Source organism: Panthera tigris, chromosome F2 (genome assembly GCF_018350195.1).
Source record: "Panthera tigris isolate Pti1 chromosome F2, P.tigris_Pti1_mat1.1, whole genome shotgun sequence".
Lineage (NCBI taxonomy): Eukaryota > Metazoa > Chordata > Mammalia > Carnivora > Felidae > Panthera > Panthera tigris.
This window is the reverse complement of record NC_056676.1, coordinates 62778333-62799507: the sequence shown is the minus strand read 5'-3', so window position 1 is coordinate 62799507 and position 21175 is coordinate 62778333. Positions and strand designations below refer to the sequence as shown.

General features: G+C 40.8%; 1 protein-coding gene across 7 annotated transcripts in view; it reads left to right on the top strand.

Annotated features, from left to right (window-relative positions):
- The window catches only part of ENPP2 (ectonucleotide pyrophosphatase/phosphodiesterase 2), a 110784-nt gene that overhangs the window by 75218 nt on the left and 14391 nt on the right, over positions 1–21175 (top strand). For 3 of the 7 annotated variants that reach the window (XM_042972775.1, XM_015534608.2, XM_007075581.3), the window contains 8 exons: positions 128–253; positions 3965–3996; positions 4688–4815; positions 7071–7158; positions 7320–7407; positions 8514–8698; positions 11176–11227; positions 20932–21006. In XM_042972775.1, the coding sequence (XP_042828709.1) occupies positions 128–253; positions 3965–3996; positions 4688–4815; positions 7071–7158; positions 7320–7407; positions 8514–8698; positions 11176–11227; positions 20932–21006 (774 nt within the window). The remainder of the gene's footprint in view (positions 1–127; positions 254–3964; positions 3997–4687; positions 4816–7070; positions 7159–7319; positions 7408–8513; positions 8699–11175; positions 11228–20931; positions 21007–21175) is intronic. The other 4 variants (XM_007075585.3, XM_007075584.3, XM_015534609.2 and 1 more) reach the window with 3 other exon arrangements.

Sequence of the window (21175 nt, the reverse complement as noted above, 5' to 3'; positions counted from 1 at the left end):
AAAGAGGGGGATCCTCACAGTAAGTTGTTAGAAATGAATTAGGGACATATCTGGGTGTTATTTTTAGTGTCTGTGTTAGGATACTAAGTTTACAATCACCTGAAAATATGTTCTTTGCCCCCTACAGGAATGGAAGATGTCACCTGTGACAGAACGGAGTTCCTGAGCAATTACCTGACTAACGTGGATGACATTACGTTAGTGCCTGGAACTCTAGGAAGAATTCGGTCCAAATTTAGCAATAATGCTAAATGTAAGTTGCTTCTCAAAATGCTAAGTTGTTAGAATGGTAATAGAGTAGAGTAGGTGCAGCCCCGTTCTCTGAAGCTGAAATTGTTGCGTAAAAATCCTCACTTTGCTACTTCGTAGCTGGGCGACCTTTAATAAGTTATGTAAAAACTCGAAGCCTCAACTTTTTCATCTGAAAAATGGGATGTTAATAACAGCTACTGGATTGAGCTGTTGTGGAAATAAATCTATGTGTATCACTCAGAGAGGGTCCTGGCACATGACAGCCTTATGTAAATATTTGCTCTTGTTTTCTTTATGTGGAAAATACACTTAATTTGAGACATGCGCATAACCATAAACTTATGTTTACAGCAGAGGAACATTTCAACAAGAGGTTCAAGCTTACTCTTTAGCTGAGGCAGGGGAGTCTGTGACAGGTTTGTCAGAACCACACTCAGACCCTGAATGTCCCTAGGAGCCCAGTTAAAGGGGACTCTTCAGCTTTATGAAAGTGACCAACACAACCCTGGGGTCCTGCCCTTGGGAAGTGGCAGCCATTTTGAAAGATTAGAAATAAACAGGAACCGTCTTATCGCTTATGTTGTACACACTCAGGTTATGATATGCCACTGACAAGAACCTTTATCGATAGAATAGGATGTCTTAGGTGGTGCCTCCCTAGCCTCTGAGAAGTCCACAGTTTTATTGGAGACATGCTGCATTTGGGGGAAAAATCCTTTAGAGGTTTTAGCCTTGGGAATAAGAAACCATCGGCAAAAGTGTAAAGCTTTGGAAAATTAAGTTTTTCCCAAACTGCGTTCCTGAGTCAACACAAATGGGAACAGTTCCAAGGTCAGCTCCAGGCAACGTTGTAAAATAAACAAATCCTCTGTGTTTCTGCCGTCTCTTTTCCATGCCCTTTCTGTCCTCCGGATCCTCCCTTCTCCTCTGCTCACTTGAGACAGGAAGGCCCTGGCCAGGGACAGGACACGGGTCACTGTGGTATCTCTTGAATCGGTGCTTACATTTTAGGGCTTGTGCAAGAAAGGTTTTGTCTATATTGAAAGGTCTTTTCAGTAAATGAATGGTAAATGGAATGACGAGGTTGTTTTAGGGGAAAAGGAAAACCTTGGGGCCAATGAAGTAATAAGTACCAATAATGAAATACTTCACACTTTACAGATGCTTTCCTATATGTGATTTCATCCCGTGAGAGTCAGTAGAGTGGATGGTTAGCAGCACAGACAAGGGTGGCAGGATGTCTAGGTTCAAATCCCCGCTTGGCCAGGTGGTCACTTTATGACCTTGGGCAAGCTAGTTACATGCTCTGTGCCTCGGTTTCCTCATCTATTAAAAAAGGATTGTTGGAAAGATTGATGAGAGATTATCTACATATCCCCTTGGTCAGTGTTTAGCACATAGTCAAAGTTGTATAAATGTTAGCTATGATGATGGTGTCTTGGCCATGTCACTATTTCAGCTAGATGTGTATACAGTCTTCTTCAATCCTTCTAATAACCCTGTGGGACGGGTGTTATTATCCCCTTTTGCAAACAGTAGAAATCAGGGCTCAGAGAGAGGTGAAGTTTCTGGTGAGAAACAAGAGAGCTAGGACGTGGCGGAGCTGGAATGTGAACCCACATTCACCAGTTCTTAAGCACCGCCATGTGCTGGGTGACCACTTCCGCTCATGCAAAGCAGGAGCTGCCAGCGTGAGAGGCCTGAGAACTTGAGAACTCGAAGTTGGTGTCTCAAGCGTGGACTCAGGCAGTTGTTATTTTCCAGTAGTTCTCTGGGATTTATCTGAGCACAAGATTGCCCCGTGCTGTTTATTTTTCTTCATCATCAAAGAACGTGACTTACCCTGTTTGGTCCCTTTGAGGATTGTGGTTTATGAGTCCACAGAGTATAGAAGTTCAGAGGATGGCCCGCTCAGTCAGATTGCCAGGGTCCCAGTGTAAAAGCACCCTTCTTCTAAATGCCCTTTGGCTTGGTGAGGGTTCTGTTAGCACCTACCTCCCAGAGTAGCTGTGACCAGAGAGAAAGTGCCTGCAAAGTTCTCACAGAGACTACACGTGATAGGGACACAATTTGGGTTCAAACTGTTGCTACCATTATTACTTTCTTGCTTTCCATTAAAAAATGCAACTAAAATTAAACCCCAATTTAGGTAGGATGGAATCCACATTTTAGCTTTGGATTTCATAGCTTTAGAATTAAGATTCTGAAAATTATCTCTGAAGTATGTGTACTTACACTGCAAGACAAGCTTACTCATACATTTTTTCCTTCTTTTTTTTTTAATTTTACTCATTTATTTTGAGAGAGAGAGCGAGCGAGAGCAGGGGAGGAGCAGAGAGAGAGGGCGAGAGAGAGAATCTCAAGCAGGCTCCGCACTGTCAGTGCAGAGCCTGACGTGGGGGTCAAACTCATGAACCATGAGATCACAACCTGAACCAAAACCAAGAGTCAGCCACTTAATGGACTGAACTGTCCAGGCACCCCAGTCATGCATTTTCAAAAAATAACAACAAGTATTTATTTATTTATATTAGCGAATGCTTACTGAATGCCTACCATGAACCAGGCCCCGTGGATACAGCCAGAAATGACATAGACATGACCTACTCCACTGATACTTAAATTTCAGGGAGGGCTGGGGCGCCTGGGTGGCTCAGTTGGTTAAGTGTCCAACTTCAGCTCAGGTCATGATCTCGCAGTTTGTGAGTTCAGACCCCACATCGGGCTCTGTGCTGACAGCTCAGAGCCTGGAGCCTGCTTCAGATTCTGTGTCTCCCTCTCTCTCTCCCCTCCCCCACTCATGCTGCCCCCCCTCCCCCCCGCCAAATAAGTAAACATTCAAAATTTTTTTTAAAAATTTCAGGGAGGGCTGCTTCATGAGCGTTGATATCTCTTCCGTATGCTGCTTTCCTTTTCTGCTGATTCTGTAATGACACACTAAGGCAAATTTTTTGAAAACAAAACAAAATCCAACCAACCTACAATCTGCTCTTTCTCTCTACACCCCCCAAAAGGGGACCTTCAGATAATGTAATCCTGTCCACAGTTTAAACACAGTCATCATTTACATAGTTTTGCTTTTAGCTGGCTCAGGGTACTGACTAAAATACCTTTTGTTTGCTGGTTAGTAAAAATAAAGGAGATGCATCCCTGTGTGTGTCTGTGGCTGGAGAGGGCAGCTACCTAATTAGACCCATGATGTTACTGGGGAAACAAAACTCCATTTAGAAAAAAAATAACTCAATGGAGTAGAAGATTCATCTTAAAATGGATGATAGCTTGTTTCAAAGACCTGCAGATAAATAGGAAGTGTCACTAAAAGCCCCAAGTGCCCGATTTAGTTCCTGATGGCAAATTGCAAATAAACTGAAGCCAAGATCCAGAGGGACCACTGGGGAAACTTCAAGAAGATGTTTACCCAGCATTATCTCTGTGCTCTGGAAGGAGGAATTCCCTTCCAGAAGAGGAGAACCAGACCTTGCCAGGAAATGTGCCATAGAGGTATTTCCACGTACCTAGCTGCGTTCCACTTACCAAAATATTAAATACTCACACACAACTTTACACATATTTTAAATAGAGCCTAACGTGATAGCTCTTCTGGGAGGGGGGAAAAAAAGAGAAATAATTGAGTCCTTTGCTGTAAAAATTATTTCTCTCAGTGATTATTGTCATCTTTTATTGAAATTGCTCTCCTTCTCTCTTTGAACAGATGACCCTAAAGCCATTATTGCTAATCTCACGGTAAGTATGGCAGGTCACCCGGTCTCTGCCCTTGGAGCAGCTTCCACACACTCACCTCCTAGGTTCACCTACCCTGTGGGGCGGGAGGAACATTTTCCTTACTGCCCGGCAGTCCCATATATTTGTTTCTCTAAGAGTTTTCAAAACTTCAAAACTGGACAGCTGCAGACTCCCTAATGGTCTTGGCAATGACACAAACTGAGAATATTTGATCTTTCCATTAGAACTGAATAGTATTCATTCATGAGTAAACAAATCCTTACTCTCTCTGAAGCAGATCTGCCCATCACCCAGTTCCATCACCCTCCCCACCATGCAGGATGTAATCACACAGGCCTGAGTGCTCATCTCCTCCCTTCCCACCCCACCTCCCATCCTTGACTCCAAGTAGTTGGAAAAGGCTTTAGTGTTGGAGTTGCTGTTAGTGATAGTCTCACAAGTCAGGAATGTATCTTAAAAATTCCTAACTACCCTCTGATAACCTTCCATGTCATCTACCAAGTTATCAAATCCCCTTTGAACCCATTTGTTTTTAGCTTGTATTATTTGATAGGGGATAACAGATTCCATTTATTCACTAACCAGCCCTTTGTTTGGCTTACAACCTCCTTCAACTTTCTAGAGAGAGAGTATGTACGACTTTTTCTAGAAAATGCTCCATGTAAAAGTCCAATTTCCATTTATATTTCAGTGTAAAAAACCAGATCAGCACTTTAAGCCTTACATGAAACAGCACCTTCCTAAACGCTTACACTATGCCAACAACAGAAGAATTGAGGACATCCATTTATTGGTGGACCGCAGATGGCATGTCGCAAGGTAACTTGGGGATTGGCTGTCCCAGTTTTTGATCTTCATAACCACCTCTTTGGCAACTGGAATGCTATAAGGTCCTTAGCCATGAAAAAAAGAAATCTCAGTTGGAAATCCCACCATTTCCAAATACTTTTTATGCTAGATAAACAATTAGCGCTGAGCCAACACATCTCTATTTTCTGGATCTCAGCCTCTTGGTGCCTCTTTGAAGTCTCTCAGTGCATCTCTGTGTGGTCTCTCTCTCTTTCTCTCTCTTTTCACTTTTTAAATTTACATTCTAACCTCTATCCTTATTGCCTGAGTAGGTCAAAAGTATGCCTGGGACATGGACTTAACCACAACTGGACTGATTTGGTCTCATTTGACAAGACTAACCCTGTAGCAACACTTGTGGAGGAGTTTAGAAAATGTTGTTGCCTTAAATATTTTAAACGTTTACCTTCTTTTGAACTACAAAAGACTCTCCAATATTTAAGACACTGTTTCTTGCTCTTGAATCTGATGTAGAATGTGTCTGGAAATTCTAAGCACTTCCAAAGAATTAATCATTAAAAGGGTATCCATTTTCACACAGACCTGGCAGAAGCCCTTTTCCGCTCACTCTTACTCTGACTTGCTCCTCAAGAAAAGTTTTGGGAGTTGGTCTGTAGTGATAGTTGAGCAACTACTGTATGTACTCTACTTGGGTAATGAGTTTACAAGGGAGAGAAGATGATGATAAGATTGTGGTCCTCTAGAAACTTCTATCAGTGTATCAGTTTGAACCGCCTTTTGGGACACATGTGACACATACATAAATATCCTACTGTAATTGTCAAGGGTCTACACAGAGTTAAACATTTAGGATTATGAAGAGAGATGTATGAAGACCAGAAATTATTGAAACCATTTAGAACAGACATAGGGGGTCTTCATGAAGTAGTTACCAAGATATGAACACAATGGGTTTCGATGAGTATGTCTTCAGGACCTTTTATGGATGGCGTAGCTTGGAAGAGAGAGCAAATTTGGTGCAGTTGATAGGTTGATACGCAGAAAAGCTGGTAGTTGAGTAGAAGTGAGAGATGATGACAGTTGACCAAGTTAGTGGAGACCAAAGCCAGGCATTTTACTAATCACTAAATCTTCTTTTTTTTAAAGTTTATTTATTTATTTGAGAGAGACAAAGGCAGAGTGTGAGTGGGGGAGGGGCAGAGAGAGAAGGAGAGAGAGAGAATCCCAAGCAGACTCTATGCTGCCAGCACAGAGCCTGACGCGGGGATGGAACTCACGAAACCATGAGATCATGACCTGAGCAGAAACCAAGAGTTGGACACTTAACCAACTGAGCCACCTAGACACCCCAACAATCCGTAAACCTTTTTAATTTAACTTTGCACTGTTGAGTTATCCTATGCACATATCTCATCATCCCAAGCTGAAAGTACTTTTCCTAGGAGTGGGGACCCAAATGTTCAATTTGTTTTCCACCAGGCATGTCAGTGCAGTGCAATAGATTCTGTAGGCACTTACAAGGATCCATAGAAATGGGACCCACGGGAGTATTTATATTACTAAACATGGAAGTATTTTGGAAACATGCTGCATGACATTTAAGCAAAAGACATCTCCCTGCCATAAAAAGAAAGGTCAAGTGGTTTTGATGCCTAGAGAGCAATGTTTTCACTTTCTTATTTGTAAACAGTGATGTTGTCTATGGGAGCCTGGGCTTTTGTTAAATATGTCACTAATACATGTTAAATTTGCCACTCAGTTATACCCTCTAATTGTATTATATTGATAGGTAAATTTGTATGTAAACACTTTTATAAAATACATCTCCATTCATTGATTAAATAACACATATTTTAAAAGTACCTATTATGTGCTTGGCTTTGAGCCTAGTGATAGGGATATAGAAGTGAACCAGACAAACATGGTCCCAGGGTGGAGAATCTTACCCTTGTGGAGCTAGGGAAGCACATTGGCAGACAGAACATTACCTGTGACAAATGCTTTGCTCAGCACAAGCAAGGTACAGGACAGTAGCTGCCTTGTCTTCAGAGGCCCCCATTTGTCCTGTGCCAATTGCCAACATAAAGGCACCTGGGGAAAATGAATAGCATCATCTTTTCATCACTACAAGAACGATGCAATTAAAATAGAGATGAATATGCTTGTAAAATCCACTTCTCGGAGATTTTGTGTGTGTCAAAATTGGCTTCTTAGGAGTGATTTCATGAGAAATCCTGACTAATCCTACAATTGTTTCGATGTAGGAAACCTTTGGATGTGTATAAGAAACCATCAGGAAAATGTTTTTTCCAGGGAGACCATGGATTTGATAACAAAGTTAACAGCATGCAGGTATGACCACAGAACTGTGAATGGAAAATGGATTTTAGTGATTCTCAGAAGAGCTAGAGAATACTGGCATGAGAGAAGTTGAACAGTATTCATGAATGGAAAAAGGGTTGCTACGAGATACCAGCAACGTCTAATTGTTTTTGTTCCCTTTCTTTTGGAAGACTGTTTTTGTAGGTTATGGCCCGACATTTAAGTACAAGACTAAAGTGCCTCCATTTGAAAACATTGAGCTTTACAATGTTATGTGTGGTAAGTCACCTATTTAATCAAAGCCAATGAAGCAATCTGAGTTATCGTATGAACTTCAGCGAGGTCAGAGAAAGAACCGAGGTATCTGTTTTCTAGGACCACTTCACCTCCCTGCAAAACATTGGTGTAACTTGCCCACTGGTTCGAAGGACAGAATATCATCCCCTTCTAAGGCTTCTTTGTCTTCCTTTAACAGTTGACTAATGGGGAGTTTTCCTAGTGTTGTTCTTGGCAGCCTCTGGCTGATCTAACATCACGTGACAGTTTGACACCACTGGTCAGAGACCTGGTGAAGCAAGGAGAGTTCCTCACAGAGCTTTCTCCCACCTCCATCTCTGGTGTTGCAGCCCGGTTAAAATGGTGCCAGCTTGCATCCTGGCCAGCTATTTATGCGCTCCTAATTATTTTTCTTCCTTGAGCTTCTAGTCGCTGAATGAGGACAACTTTTCCTATTTAGTAAGGGAGTGCCGGTCTGGTGGTTAGAGGGGGAGTCTGAAAGTCGGGTCTCCTGGGTTCTTTTCCCATCTTGGCTGCTAGCTCTCCCCTGTCCTGCCTCTCAGCTTAGGCAAGTCACTGTGTGCCTGCTTGGCAACTATTCCCTTGCTATGAAATCAGCCTGTTCATTTCAGAGCAGCCTTTCAAGGCACAGGGCCAAACCCTCTTCTTCTCCCCATACTTCTGTGGAGTGCATTAGAGGGCTGGCTAGGGGTTATGTATTGATTATAAGTCTCATTTCAAAAGGTGGGATAAAAAATCTCAGAGATGCAGGAGGGCATTGACACTGACTCTGGTAGTCCCTATAGCTGTCACAGACATAAGCAATAGCTGGTCAAGGCCCTGTTCATTCACTCTTTCTTTTTGGGAATGCCTCTCTCTATGGGCAGGCAATGAACATGGCTATTTCAGAAAGCTGTGGCAAGACATGTTCAGGCTAGAACGGTTCAGGAGCTAAGAAAGGGGGGCTTACAAACTAATTTTGGCTTTATTCAGTTCTGCTTTGTGTTCAGAGTTTTCAGACCCTTGGAAGATGCATGGTTTTGACTCTCACTATAGCTCCTCAAAAAATATTTATCAAGCACCTGACTCCATTTCTTTCTTCTCACCAGATCTCCTGGGCTTGAAGCCAGCTCCAAATAATGGGACCCATGGAAGTTTGAATCATCTCCTGCGCACTAATACCTTCAGGCCAACCATGCCAGAGGAAGTTACCAGACCTAACTATCCTGGGATTATGTACCTTCAGTCTGATTTTGACCTGGGCTGTAACTGTGATGATAAGGTAGAGCCAAAGGTAGAAATAATCTTTATGTTTTATTATCATGGAGGAGATTGTTGGGTATAGAGCAGTGCTGTCCAATAGAATTTTCTGTGAAAATGTAAATGGTCTACATCTGTGCTGGCCACTGACCAGATATGGTTTCTTGAGCACTTGGAACTAAATTTTAAGTCTTGTTCAATTGCTTGAAGTTGAAAGAGCCATATATGGCTTGTGGCTACCATATTGGGCAGCATAGATATAGAGAACAAAGGGCAAAAAACTAGAACTCATGCTGCTATTCTGGAGCGTTATAATTCCTAACCAAAGGCTTTCCTTTTTTTTCAACGTGGATCGTGTGTCTGTCTGTCATGGTCCCAATAGGAAACAGATGGCCTATGCACAAAAGGTTTTTAAAGAGAGTTTAAAGGGATTGGGTAAATCATGTTTAATGAGAGGACTATTTACATGGGCTGGGCAGGGTAGAGGCAAGGCAGTGAGGGACAGTGAGGCACCCTGGCGCTAGAGGGTGCCGGTCCTAGACCCGAGCAATAAAGGGACCAGAACATGGAGAGAGAGCTGTATGGGGAGGAATTCCTGGATTTGGTAGATGGGTGTAGTGAGTACACTGCAACCTGGGAAGAGAAACCTGGGGTTTCTGGGGTATCTACCTGGGGTAGATACCCATTGTTGTCTCTCAGGAGCTGGAGGCAAGCTTGCTCTTTGGAAGAGTCCTTAGAGGTCAGTCTCCCAGGGTGCAGAGCAGGGGAGGGTAGAGCATGGAGGGTAGAGGGGAGGGTGGTGGTGCAAGTAGAATCCGCCCAGTACATTGTGTTTGAAGAATTTTTGAATATCAAACTGTAAGTGTTAAGCAATAATTGACTTACTGAATTTTGTATTGATCAAAGTCCTTTATGGTTACCAATCACTGCTCGGACAGCAAGAAATAATCAGTGTTACCACACTGAGTTGATGTGATTCCAACACAAAGCAAAACAATCTGCTATGTTTGCATGTGTGGTTTTATTATGGGTAAATGTGTGAACCTTCTAGTAGACCTTGGAAAAATGGAACATAGCTCTCCGCCTGCCTGCCCTATCCCCTTCTACTATTTGCTACCTTCCGGGATTCCTGGGGGCCTGGGAGCCACAGGATGAGAAAAGCTCACCACTGGAGGAATTCAGCTTGCTCTTCTCCCCTTGACCCCTTTTACTTCTTCTTCCTACTTTGGCTCCTGACGAGAATGAACAAAGCTAATTACTATCCACTACTATCCGTCAGGTCATTCTGAGACCTTAGCTGGAGGTGTCTTGTTACCAAAGTCAATAGGAAGTGGCCTTTGAGGTGGATTCCAAACATAACCCTACAGTAATCTTTTAGTTGTATCTTGCTTTCTGAATTACCTTTCTTCTGGAAAACAAGAAATATTTTGGATTTGTTATCTTAAACCATTTGAGAGGAATTCTGGATTGTCTTTATTTTGTCTATGGGTTTCTCCAAAAGACTACATTCCTTTTCCTAAAAAAAAGTCCAGACATACTGCAAAGGTATACAGATTAATAAAATAAATGCCACAATACACACATCATGAGAAAGAAGGTGTTATAAATTCAGTGGAAGCTCCCTGTATACACTCCCTGCCAGTCCTGCTTCGTTCCTACCCCAAAGGTAATTAGTAACCTGAAGATAGTGTACATAATTGCCAGGCAGGTAATTTTTATTCCATGCATATATGTCTCTTAAATAATATATTAATTAATCTTTGATATAATTCCCTAAAATAACTTATGGTATAGTTTTGCATATTATACATTTGTATGTGAACGCTGTTATACTATATGTATTCTGCAGTTATTTTGTTCATTAATACATGAGTTTTAGCTCGTTCATTTTTTACCGCTAATAGTTAATATTTCATTGTGTAAACACACCATAATGATTTTTTTCCTTTTCCTATTTGAGAACATTTGGTAATTTCCAGTTGTTAGCATCTCCGAACAATGCCGCAGTAGACATTATTGCCAGTCTTCTCGTACACATATGCTAGTGTCCCTAGGGTATATAATGACAGATAGAATTGCTGAGCCATTACTTTCCAACCTTGGAAAAGTGACTTCATAAATCAGTTTGGGAATCACTTTAGTGTACCTAGGATTAATCTGAAATATTGAGGCACTATTCTAATTAATTTACGTGTATAGGTACCCAAATCATTATTCTCCCCAATTTGGGAGCCTGGTTCCATGAGTGTCCACAGTTTGAGGGAAAGGAAACAGAGTCATGGAAAGATTAAAGAAGGTGCTCGTGGCCACAGATCCACTGGGAGGTGAAGCCTGGAATGTCAGCTTGAGATAAAACAGTAATTCCTCTACAGGGCTTATGATACTGATGGAATTTAGGGTCCTGTTTTGAATTTAGCAAGATACTAAGTAGAGAGAAGCATGCAGGAAAGACAGGACATTTCTGATTTGCTTTTTTTTTCTCCTTTCCTTTTCTGGTTTTCACACATGAAGAACAAATTGGATGAACTCAACAAACGCCTTCATATAAAAGGGTCCACAGAAGGTGAGGAGTTGATGGGAAAAACAATCAGATAAGTTTTGTTTTTCAGTTTTCAAAAATTGAAGAGACCTCTTATTTACTTCACAGTGTAAGCACAATATTTTTGAAAATTAAAATTGGAGTTGCAACGTGATTTTAATATCCATCTGGCCAAGGGTATTGGTTTATTCTATGTACACAAGATGCCAGCTTTAAATAGCTAGAAAAATTCCATTAGCTTTTTTGTTTCTCAATAGCTTTTAGGCTCTCTGAAAAACAGACATACCATTGTGTATCTGTTGGGTCATAAGTGAAGGTGCCGTTGGGGACTTCTCTGAAGGGACTGGAAGTCACAGTATAAATAATAGCAGCTGGTACTTATGCTGAAGCTTATGTACCTGGAGAAGCAAGGAATGTGTTGTGGTCGGGAGAGATATGCAGAATGAACTGTATCAGAACTCCCTCTTTATATGAGGATCATCTTGAGCCCTCTAATTCTCCTTTTGTTTGTATATTGTACATAAAATGCAGTGTACAATGATAACATGCATGTATTAGTCAACTTTTGCAAGATTGTGACTAAAGAAGAGAGTCTCAGTGGTTTGTACCAAGAAAGCTGCATTTCTTGTTCACATTTCGGTATGCTGACTCTAGGCCAAGTGTGGCTCTGGGAACTCTTTATTCTGGAATCCAAGCTGCAGGAACAGCCCCTAGCTGGGACATGCCCTTCTCATGGCAGAGGGAAGAGACGAATGCCAGAACCATGCAGTGGGTCTCAAGGCTTCTTCTTTCTATTATTATTATTATTATTTTTTTTTTTTTATCTGAGAGAGAGAAAGAGAGTGTGAATGGGGGAGAGGGGCAGAGGGAGAGAGAGAATCTTAAGCAGGCTCCACGCTTAGTGCAGAACCCGACATGGGGCTCAACCCCACGATCATGACCTAAGCCGAAATCAAGAGTCGGAAGCTCAACTGACTGAGCCACCCGGGCGCCCCTCAATGCTTCTGCTTTTATGAGGCATCTGTCATTACCATTCACAGTTGGCTGGTGAAGCCAGAGCACATGAAACCGATGGAGGAGGGAAGTATTCTTTCCACAGGGATGCCGTCCTGCAAGATACATGCCAATGGGTGGTAGTATATACTCCTTTACGAAAGGGCAGTAAATAATAAGGAACAATGGTGCCATCTACCTCACAAACTCTTCCTTCTGGTTTTGAAATTCCAGAAAATAAGAAGAAAATAGAAGGGGAGGGAAAGGCTCCAAGGTAGGTTACTGCAGTAGATGGGATAGCAAACAGCAAATGAATGATGAAAAATATGTTAAAAAGCAGATAGAACTCAACACAACAGCTCCAAGTCAGGCAGCAAATGCACGTTGTCAATCCTTCTGAGAGCATTGTTTGAGCTATTAGCTTACATAGGGTCCTGTTTATCATATGTGTTATTTTCAGTCTGGTTAAGTAAAGAACAAGGAAACCAGTAGATTTTATTTACTTGACTTATTTTCCCTTAAAACATTTTTTAAAAAATGTTTATTCATTTTTGAGAGGTGGAGAGAGAAAGAGGGCAAGCAGGGGAGGGGCAGAGAGAGAGAGGGGGGGGGACACAGAATCAGAAGCAGGCCCCAAGCTCTGAGCTGTCAGCACAGAGCCTGATGTGGGGCTCGAACCCACAAACTGTGAGATCATGACTTGAGCCGAAGTCGGATGCTTAACCGACTGAGCCACCAAGGCGCCCCTGACTTATTTTCCCTTTTGATAAAGATCCTCATCTTCCTCCTTTTTGCCTTTTTGTCTCACCACCCTCCCTTTTCTCTCTTTGAGCAAAGAACACACAGACTCTTGGGCATGTAGTTGGATAAACAGCTTTGAAAAATAGGACTTAGTAGAAGGTATACAAATCCTCCACAAACTCTAGAAGTGATTTGAAATGTTTGACATCTAGCTGCTGGTGAACCACAGGGTCATTATAATTAGAAAAACTGGAATGTTGACAGGGTAAATGGGTACAGAGTCTCATGATTTGAGTTTTTCAAATATTCCATCACCAAGTCAGAGAAATAGTAGTAAGATGTTTCTCTTATGGAAGGCACCAATAAGAGGTGCCTCGGTGGCTCAGTCAGTTGATCATCTGACTTTGGCTCAGATCATGATCTCATGGTTCATGGGTTCAAGCCCCACATCAGGCTCTGCACTGTCAGCTCAGAGCCTGGAACCTGCTTCGGATTCTGTGTCTCCCTCTCCCTCTGCCCCTCCCTGGCTTGTTCTCTCATTCTCTCTCTCTCTCTCTCTCTCTCAAAAATAAATAAGCTAAAAAAAAAGAGAGACACCAGTAAAATAGTTAGTTATAATAACTTTTAATTGACTCGTATTTATGCTGGTTCAGGATCTGGCTGTTCATGATACTGAGGCATTTCCATTTTGGGAAAAAAAATCATGCATTTAACTTGTTGGTGACAGTGTGCTCATGTGACAAAATCAGTCTCACAACTCAGCATAAAGAGTACTCTCAAACGTCTGAGCATGAAAATAAGCATCTTTTAGGTGAATCACTGACTTTCAGGATTGAAGGAGCCCCCTGCCCCAAGCAATACTCAGAGGTGAACAGAAGTGTCTTGTTTCAAGATGATTTTACATCACTGAAGCTTAAACTTGATATGCTTTCGTGGAAATGGACCTTCACAGGTGTTTGTTGAGCGCCCACCCTGGGCTGGGAACTGATTTCTCTGAGACATCATTTGGTTTTGTCAGCCGTGTCACTGATAGTTTCCTGCATGTGACATCACAATGGTGGCATAAAATGTTAGGGGAGGATCACGGTAGCGTATCTCTTTGGTTTGCTCATGACCTAGTGGGACAGTCTTTAATGATATAAGGGAGACTTTAGAACTATTGCATGGAATAAAAATAATTATATACCATTGACTTATTATGTGCAAAGCATTTCCTTGTTTGGATTTTGGGATATGTATAAGCCTCAGTATTCTCTCCCCCTGTCCTTTTGTAACTCTGTCTCTTGGTCTTTGTCTCCTTAAGGGTCATAACTTAGTCATTTATTAAGCTGCAAAGTGACATTTTCTTGGTCAGAGTTATCTCAGGTCTTTATGGTGTTTCCTGGGTCATAAATCTCATCTCCCACTTGAAATATCGGATGTCTGCTCCACCAGAGTAAAACTTCATGAATTCGAGTCATTGTGTGTGTAAGTGCATGTGCATGTTATGTTCAGAGTATTACTTCTCCCTTCTGAATATCTTTGAATATATATTGAGACTTCTATACATAAATATAGAAGTTTCGTATTTTGTGAACCTAAAATTCTACACAAATGTAAAGTTGGATTATTTTTATTCCTAGTTCTTTTTAAACACACCTGCGGGTAGCTAATTTTTTTTAAGAAACCACGTGTTGTACATATTCCATTTGTAATATTCATGTGTGGCTATTTTAATGTTATATGCTGCAAACCCTCTCATACTTAACACACATGTACAAGTTGTACGTTATGGTAGTGAAACAGCCCAGGGGATACTTGAGGCATATTAAATTAATCTTAGGCAATCTTTTGCTCTAAATATTTAAACTGTTATAGGATCAAGTCTTTCACTAAAATAAAGAGGAAAAACAGCAATCTAAACTGCTTGCTAAAGCCTTAATGTTTCTAGATTTGTGGGGAATTCTGGATTTTAGTTGCATGACTGTGGTTTCCAAATCACATGTACATAATGTCTTAGCAAACTTACTGTGCAATGAAAGCTGATTTCTTTGAACCATTGAGTCAATAGACGAATGAATGAGCAAAATGAAAAATTTTAAATCTCTCATAGCAAGCAATTTGGGCATCATAATCAGGTATAATTTTCACTTTAAGAATAATTATACTATTCATTTTCACCTTAGTCTTTATTCTATTTACATTTATATAAAAATGGTTTATATTTTGTTAGATTCATATTCACTATCACCTTTGTGAAAAAAGTAATTAAAAATCATTTTAACACTGTATACATTGGACTCTTTATCACACACACAGTAAGAAGTTAGTTTGGATGGATAAATGACTGAAACACTCATAATTCTTATTAACCTTAAAGCATAAAGAGACTAGGCTAGACAGGCAGTCTTTGTAGCTCTTTCCAATTCTGAGATATTTCTAATTTTTGTTATTTCTGGAGATGTTAGCCGTGCTAGAGAAAGTAGGAGATATGCTTGTGCTTCTCTGTGTGTGTATCCTTGTGTGTGTGTGTGTGTGTGTGCATGTGTGTTGGGGAAGATTTGGAAGAAATCAATACATAGTATAATTCTTTACAATTGACACTGAATTTTAATAACCTTTGCCTACCAGTGTTCCTTGCTGCTACTGAGGTAGAGCATATGTTCTTTACAAAATCACTACAACCACAGCCACTTTGGGTCAAGACTAAGCTGGGCAATTTACACTTTTGCCTCTAAACAATGCAACATCCCAGTGAGATGTGAAGCTTTGGGAGGTTAAGTTACGGAATCACAGAGCTATCAAAAGCTGAGATGAGATTTGATTCCAGGTCTGTGTGATACAACAGCCCTGTGCTTTTCTCTATAAATGCTTCTTATTCCAAGGGTTGGAATGAAGACGAAGTGTCCAGAGAAACTCAGCGCTTATCAGGGTTTGGAAGTTGTTTCTGAAGTACTAGACGCTTTGATACAAATTGCCGCTCTTTTTACATTTTAATTAATTAATTAATTAATTAATTAACTGATGTTTATTTATTTATTTTGTGTGTGAGAGAGAAAGAGCACGCTCAAGTGTGAGCAGGGGAGAGGCAGAGAGAGACAGAGAGAGGGAGAAAGAGAATCCCAGGGAGACTCCATGCTCCCAGTACAGAGCCCCATGTGGAGCTCAAGCCCATGAACCATGAGATCATGACCTGAGCTGAAATCACGAGTTGGACAGTTAACCAACTAAGTCATCCAGGAACCCCTGCTGTTCTCTTTTTTAAGAATTAATTTCTTGGGGCGCCTGGGTGGCTCGGTCGGTTGAGCGTCCGACTTCGGCTCAGGTCATGATCTCACGGTCCGTGAGTTCGAGCCCCGCGTCGGGCTCTGTGCTGACAGCTCAGAGCCTGGAGCCTGTTTCGGATTCTGTGTCTCCCTCTCTCTCTGCCCCTCCCCTGTTCATGCTCTGTCTCTCTCTGTCTCAAAAATAAATAAACGTTAAAAAAAAATTTTTTTTTAAATAAAAGAATTAATTTCTTTAAATTTATTTAAATTCCAGTTAGTTAATGTACGATGTAATCGTAATGTTAGTTTCAGGTGTACAATTTAGTGATTCAGCACTTCTGTACAACACCCAGTGCTCATCACAACAAGTACACTCTTTAAGCCCACCCCTCCACCCACCTCTCTCTGGTAACCATCAGTTTGTTCTCTATAGTTAAGAGTCTGTTTCTTGGTTGGCCTCTCTCTTTTTTTCCCCTATGATCATTTATATTGTTTCTTAAATTCTACATAGGAGTGAAATCATATGGCATTTGTTCTTTCTCTGACTTATTTTGCTTAGCATAATACTCTCTAGCTCCATCCGAGTCATTGCGGATATCAAGATTTCATTATTTTTTATGGCCGAGTAACATTCCACTATATATATACCACTTTTATGCATTCATCACTTGATAGACATTTGGGCTGTGTCCATAATTTGGCTATTATAGATAATGCTGCTATAAAGATTGGAATGCATGTATTCCTTCAAATTAGTGTTTTTGTATTCTTTGGGTAAATACCTAGTAGTGCAATTGCTAGAGAGTAGGGTAGTTCTATTTTTAACTTTTTTGAAGAGCCTCCATATTATTTTCCACAGTGGCTTCACCAGTTTGCATTCCCACCAACAGTGCATGAGGATTCTTTTTCTTCCATATCCTTGCCAACATCTGTTGTTTCTTGTGTTGTGTTGATTTTAGCCATTCTGACAGGTGTAAGGTGATATCTCATTGTAGTTTTGATTTGCATTTTCCTGATGATGATGATGAGCATCTTTTCATGTGTCTGTTGGCCATCTGTATGTTTTCTTTGGAAAAATGTCTATTCATGTTTTCTGCTCAATTTTATTTGGATTATTTGTTTTGGGGGGGTGTTGAATTATAATTCTTTATATATTTTGGATACTAACCCTTTATCAAATATGTCATTGCAAATATCTTCTCCCATTCCATAGGTCGCCTTTTAGTTTTGTTGATTATTTCCTTCATTGCGCAGAAGCTTTTTATTTTGATGAAGTCCCAATAGTTTGTTTTTGCTTTTGTTTCCCTTGCCTCAGGAGACATATCTAGTAAGAAGTTGCTACAGCCGATGTCAAAGAATTTACTGCCTGTTTTCTCTAGGATTTTAATGGTTTCCTGTCTCACATTAGGTCTTTAATCCATTTTGAATTTATTTTGGTGTATGTTGTAAGAAAATGGTCCAGTTTTCATTCTTTTGCCATGTTGCTATCCAGTTTGTTGAAAAGACTCTTTTTTCCATTGGATAGTCTTTCCTGCTTTGTCAAAGATTAATTGACCATATAGTTATGAGTTCATTTCTGGGTTTTCTATCTTTTCCATTTATCTGTGTGTCTATTTTTGTGCCAGTACCATACTGTCTTAATCACTACAGCTTGTCCAGAAGTGTGATGCCTCCAACTTTGCTTTTCTTTTTCAAGGCATATTGCTATTCCTTATTAGCTTAGCAGCAGTCATGACTCAGGCAGAACTCACGTCTGGGAGTAGCTGGATCTTCATCCCAGCATACCCTCCCTTAGATAACCCAGCACTTAGCATCCACTTGGAGACGGCCCAAAATGCTAAGGAAAAATAATGGACCAGGAAGATGGAGGCCTAGATTCTGGGTACTGCTATGTAGCTGAATTGTCTCGTACAAATCATGAACCTCCAGTTCCTTCATTAGTAAAATGGAGATGATATTGATCTGCCTAGTCTGTCTCTCAGGGTTGTATTAGGCAGGTCATATGTGGAAAGTCAGTCCTTGACAGTCATAAAGAACAGTGTTTCAAAAAATAATACAAGCTTCCATTTATTCAACAAGTATTTACCAAGTAGATATTATGCATTTGGTATTGTTAGAGGTAGAGATCTAGTGATAGATAAAATCCTGTCCTTATGAAATTGTTATTTTATTGTGATATTTAGCCAGTTGATGAATTATAGCATAGTGCTTTAAGAGTTGAGATAAGAAAGAACAGAAGCATCGAATCAAATCTCAGGGGAGGTTGACGTGGCAATAAATGATAGCAGGCACTTGCAAGGGGAAGGAGGAGAAAGGATGCAGGAAAAGGAAAGACCTTGAGTAGAGATTATGTGGTAAAATCCAAGGGCATATTTTGTGGGAGTGAATGTTTTTTAAAAAAAAAAAAAAAAGACAAAAAAAAAAAAAGATTTTCATGTGGCTCTCAAGTCAGCCAGCTAATCTGTGGGAATATGAATCAGGAAGCTGAGAGGGAAAAAAATACAAACTCCAGTCTGGATGACCAAATTTTGGAAGACAAAAGAATGAGCCCTGGGAAAGTCCACACCACTTAAAAAGATATGCCTCCAAGTATTTTTTCAAATGTGGTGTCTGGAGGAGAACCTTGAATATGCCCAAAATGCCAGAGAAGTGTTGTAAACAGGGAACTTGGGTATGGAATGAAGACTCTGTCTGGAATCTGATGGAGGAGGAACCCAGCTGGGAAAACATGGAATGCATTAGACCCATATCAAGAAATCATGAGGAGCATGTTTCTAAAGTAGAAGGTTGCAGGCTCATCTGCAGGGTGGCTGGTCTCAGGATGAAGATCTTACATGGCCAGAGACTGAGATTCAAGCACACTTTCATGGCTCAAACAGGAACTTTTTGTTAAACAGAAATGCAGTCGGTGGCTTGCCTACAATGTCACAAAAAGTAACAGAGTCAGGCTGTAACCAAGAATCAGTGGTCCGTTGATACTCTGATAAACTGAAAAAGGAAGATCTAAATTTTGATTCTGGACTATAAATTTGTGTTTCTTACTGCAAAGATTATTTCGTCTCTTGCTTAGATGAAGCAATTATGCTTCAGGAAGACCCAAATAGATTCTTTGGGTTAATTGGGGAAAGTGGTTGAATTTTAGGAAACTATCAAAACCAGTATATTGTTTTTTTCTTCATGCCAAATATGTCCAGTTAACAATTGAGAAGAAATCACATCATGAAATATTTGTGCTTCAGCTATGTGCCCAAAACAGCAAATGTGCTTAGCTTGGGAGCTATGAAGTGCACATTTCTTTAAATATATTTTTTTTAATGTTTATTTAGTTTTGAGAGAGAGACAGAGAGAGAGCGCACAAGCAAGGGAGGGGCAGAGAAAGACAGAGACACAGAATCTGAAGCAGGCTCCAGGCTCTGAGCTGTCAGCACAGAACTCAACCTGGGGCTCAAACTCACAAACTGTGAGATCATGTCCTGAGCCAAAGTCGGACACTTAACTGAGCCACCCAGGCACCCTTGCAGTGCATCAATCTTTCTTTCTTTCTTTCTTTCTTTCTTTCTTTCTTTCTTTCTTTCTTTCTTTCTTTCTTTCTTTCTTTCTATGTTTATTTTTTAGAGAGAGAGAGAGAGAGAGCATGAGCACCGGAGGGGCAGAGAGAGGGGGAAACACAGAATCCAAAGCAGGCTCCAGGCTCTGAGCTATCAGCACAGAGCCTGACGTGGGGCTCGAACTCACAAACCAGGAGATCATGACCTGAGCTGAGGTCGGACGTGCAGCTGACTGAGCCACCCAGGCGACCCTGCAGTGCACATTTCTATACACGCAGAGCAGAAGAGTGAATAGAGATGAAGAAACAACTGAGGAAATCTTTCAAAAGAAAGTGAATCTTAAGATGTCTCTTTTCTTTTTGTCCCCCCCCCCCAACCCCCTTCTTCATATCACTTCCATGGGGGCTGGACTATGTGAGCTTGTTGTTTGTCATCCACATTTGAGTATGGAAAGGGGCACTATTACCAATTATGACAGGGAAGGCTGGGGTCAACCTGGCTTATCTTTGTGCATTCCGTAAAGACTGTACTGATGCCACCTCATCCCCATCCACGATATTCATCATGCTCTGTGTTCCCATTGCACTCTGTAGATATCTCTGATATAGTGTGTATCATATTGCATTTGAGTTATTTGTACCATGTTGGTCTCTCCCATTGAACTGTGAGTTTTTTTGAAGGTAAGAGCTGTAACTTAATTATCTTTGCCCAGCATCTCTCTTCTATAGCCAAAGGCCTGGCACAAAGAAGGTACTCAGTAAATGTCTGATGAGGGAGAATACATTAATGATAAATTTGAAGGGAGAGACATGACAGGTCTGTTGGAGAAGCCATTCCCAGTAGAATGAAAAGGAATCACATTGTAATAGCATAGAATTGCTAAGGATGGTTATGACCAGAGTGTTATAAATAAACCAGCCTTCATGGAAGGGGCTGTTATGCGGAGGAATGCCAGTAAATGAGGACTGGAGGGGGAGCCAGGTTTGGTGGAATCTTTAGATTGCCCAAGACTACTGTTGGTGGCTGCTCTTAGGAGGGGTATTGCATGGAAAAACATGGCTGCTGTTTTGTTGTCTCTTAATGGAATAGATTGGATGCTAGGCTTGTATTTGAATTTGGAGGAATGTGTTTGGTAAGCATTAAAACTTGAATGATAAAAAGAGAATAGCTTCTCAAAGAATTTTGATACTTCTGCTTCCAGCTGAAACCAGGAAATTCAGAGGCAACAAAAATGAAAACAAGGAAAACGTTAATGGAAATTTTGAACCTAGAAAAGGTTTGGTTTGAGTTTTGAAGGAAAGTCTGACTTGGTTAACTGCCCCCAAGTACTACTGTTATGATTTGCTGGCTTTTTATTTGTTCATTATATTTTGTTTATATAAGGTTATCATATTATGTTCTAATTTTTAGGGGTGGGTCCCCAAATTTGGCAGCTTAAAAAAGGC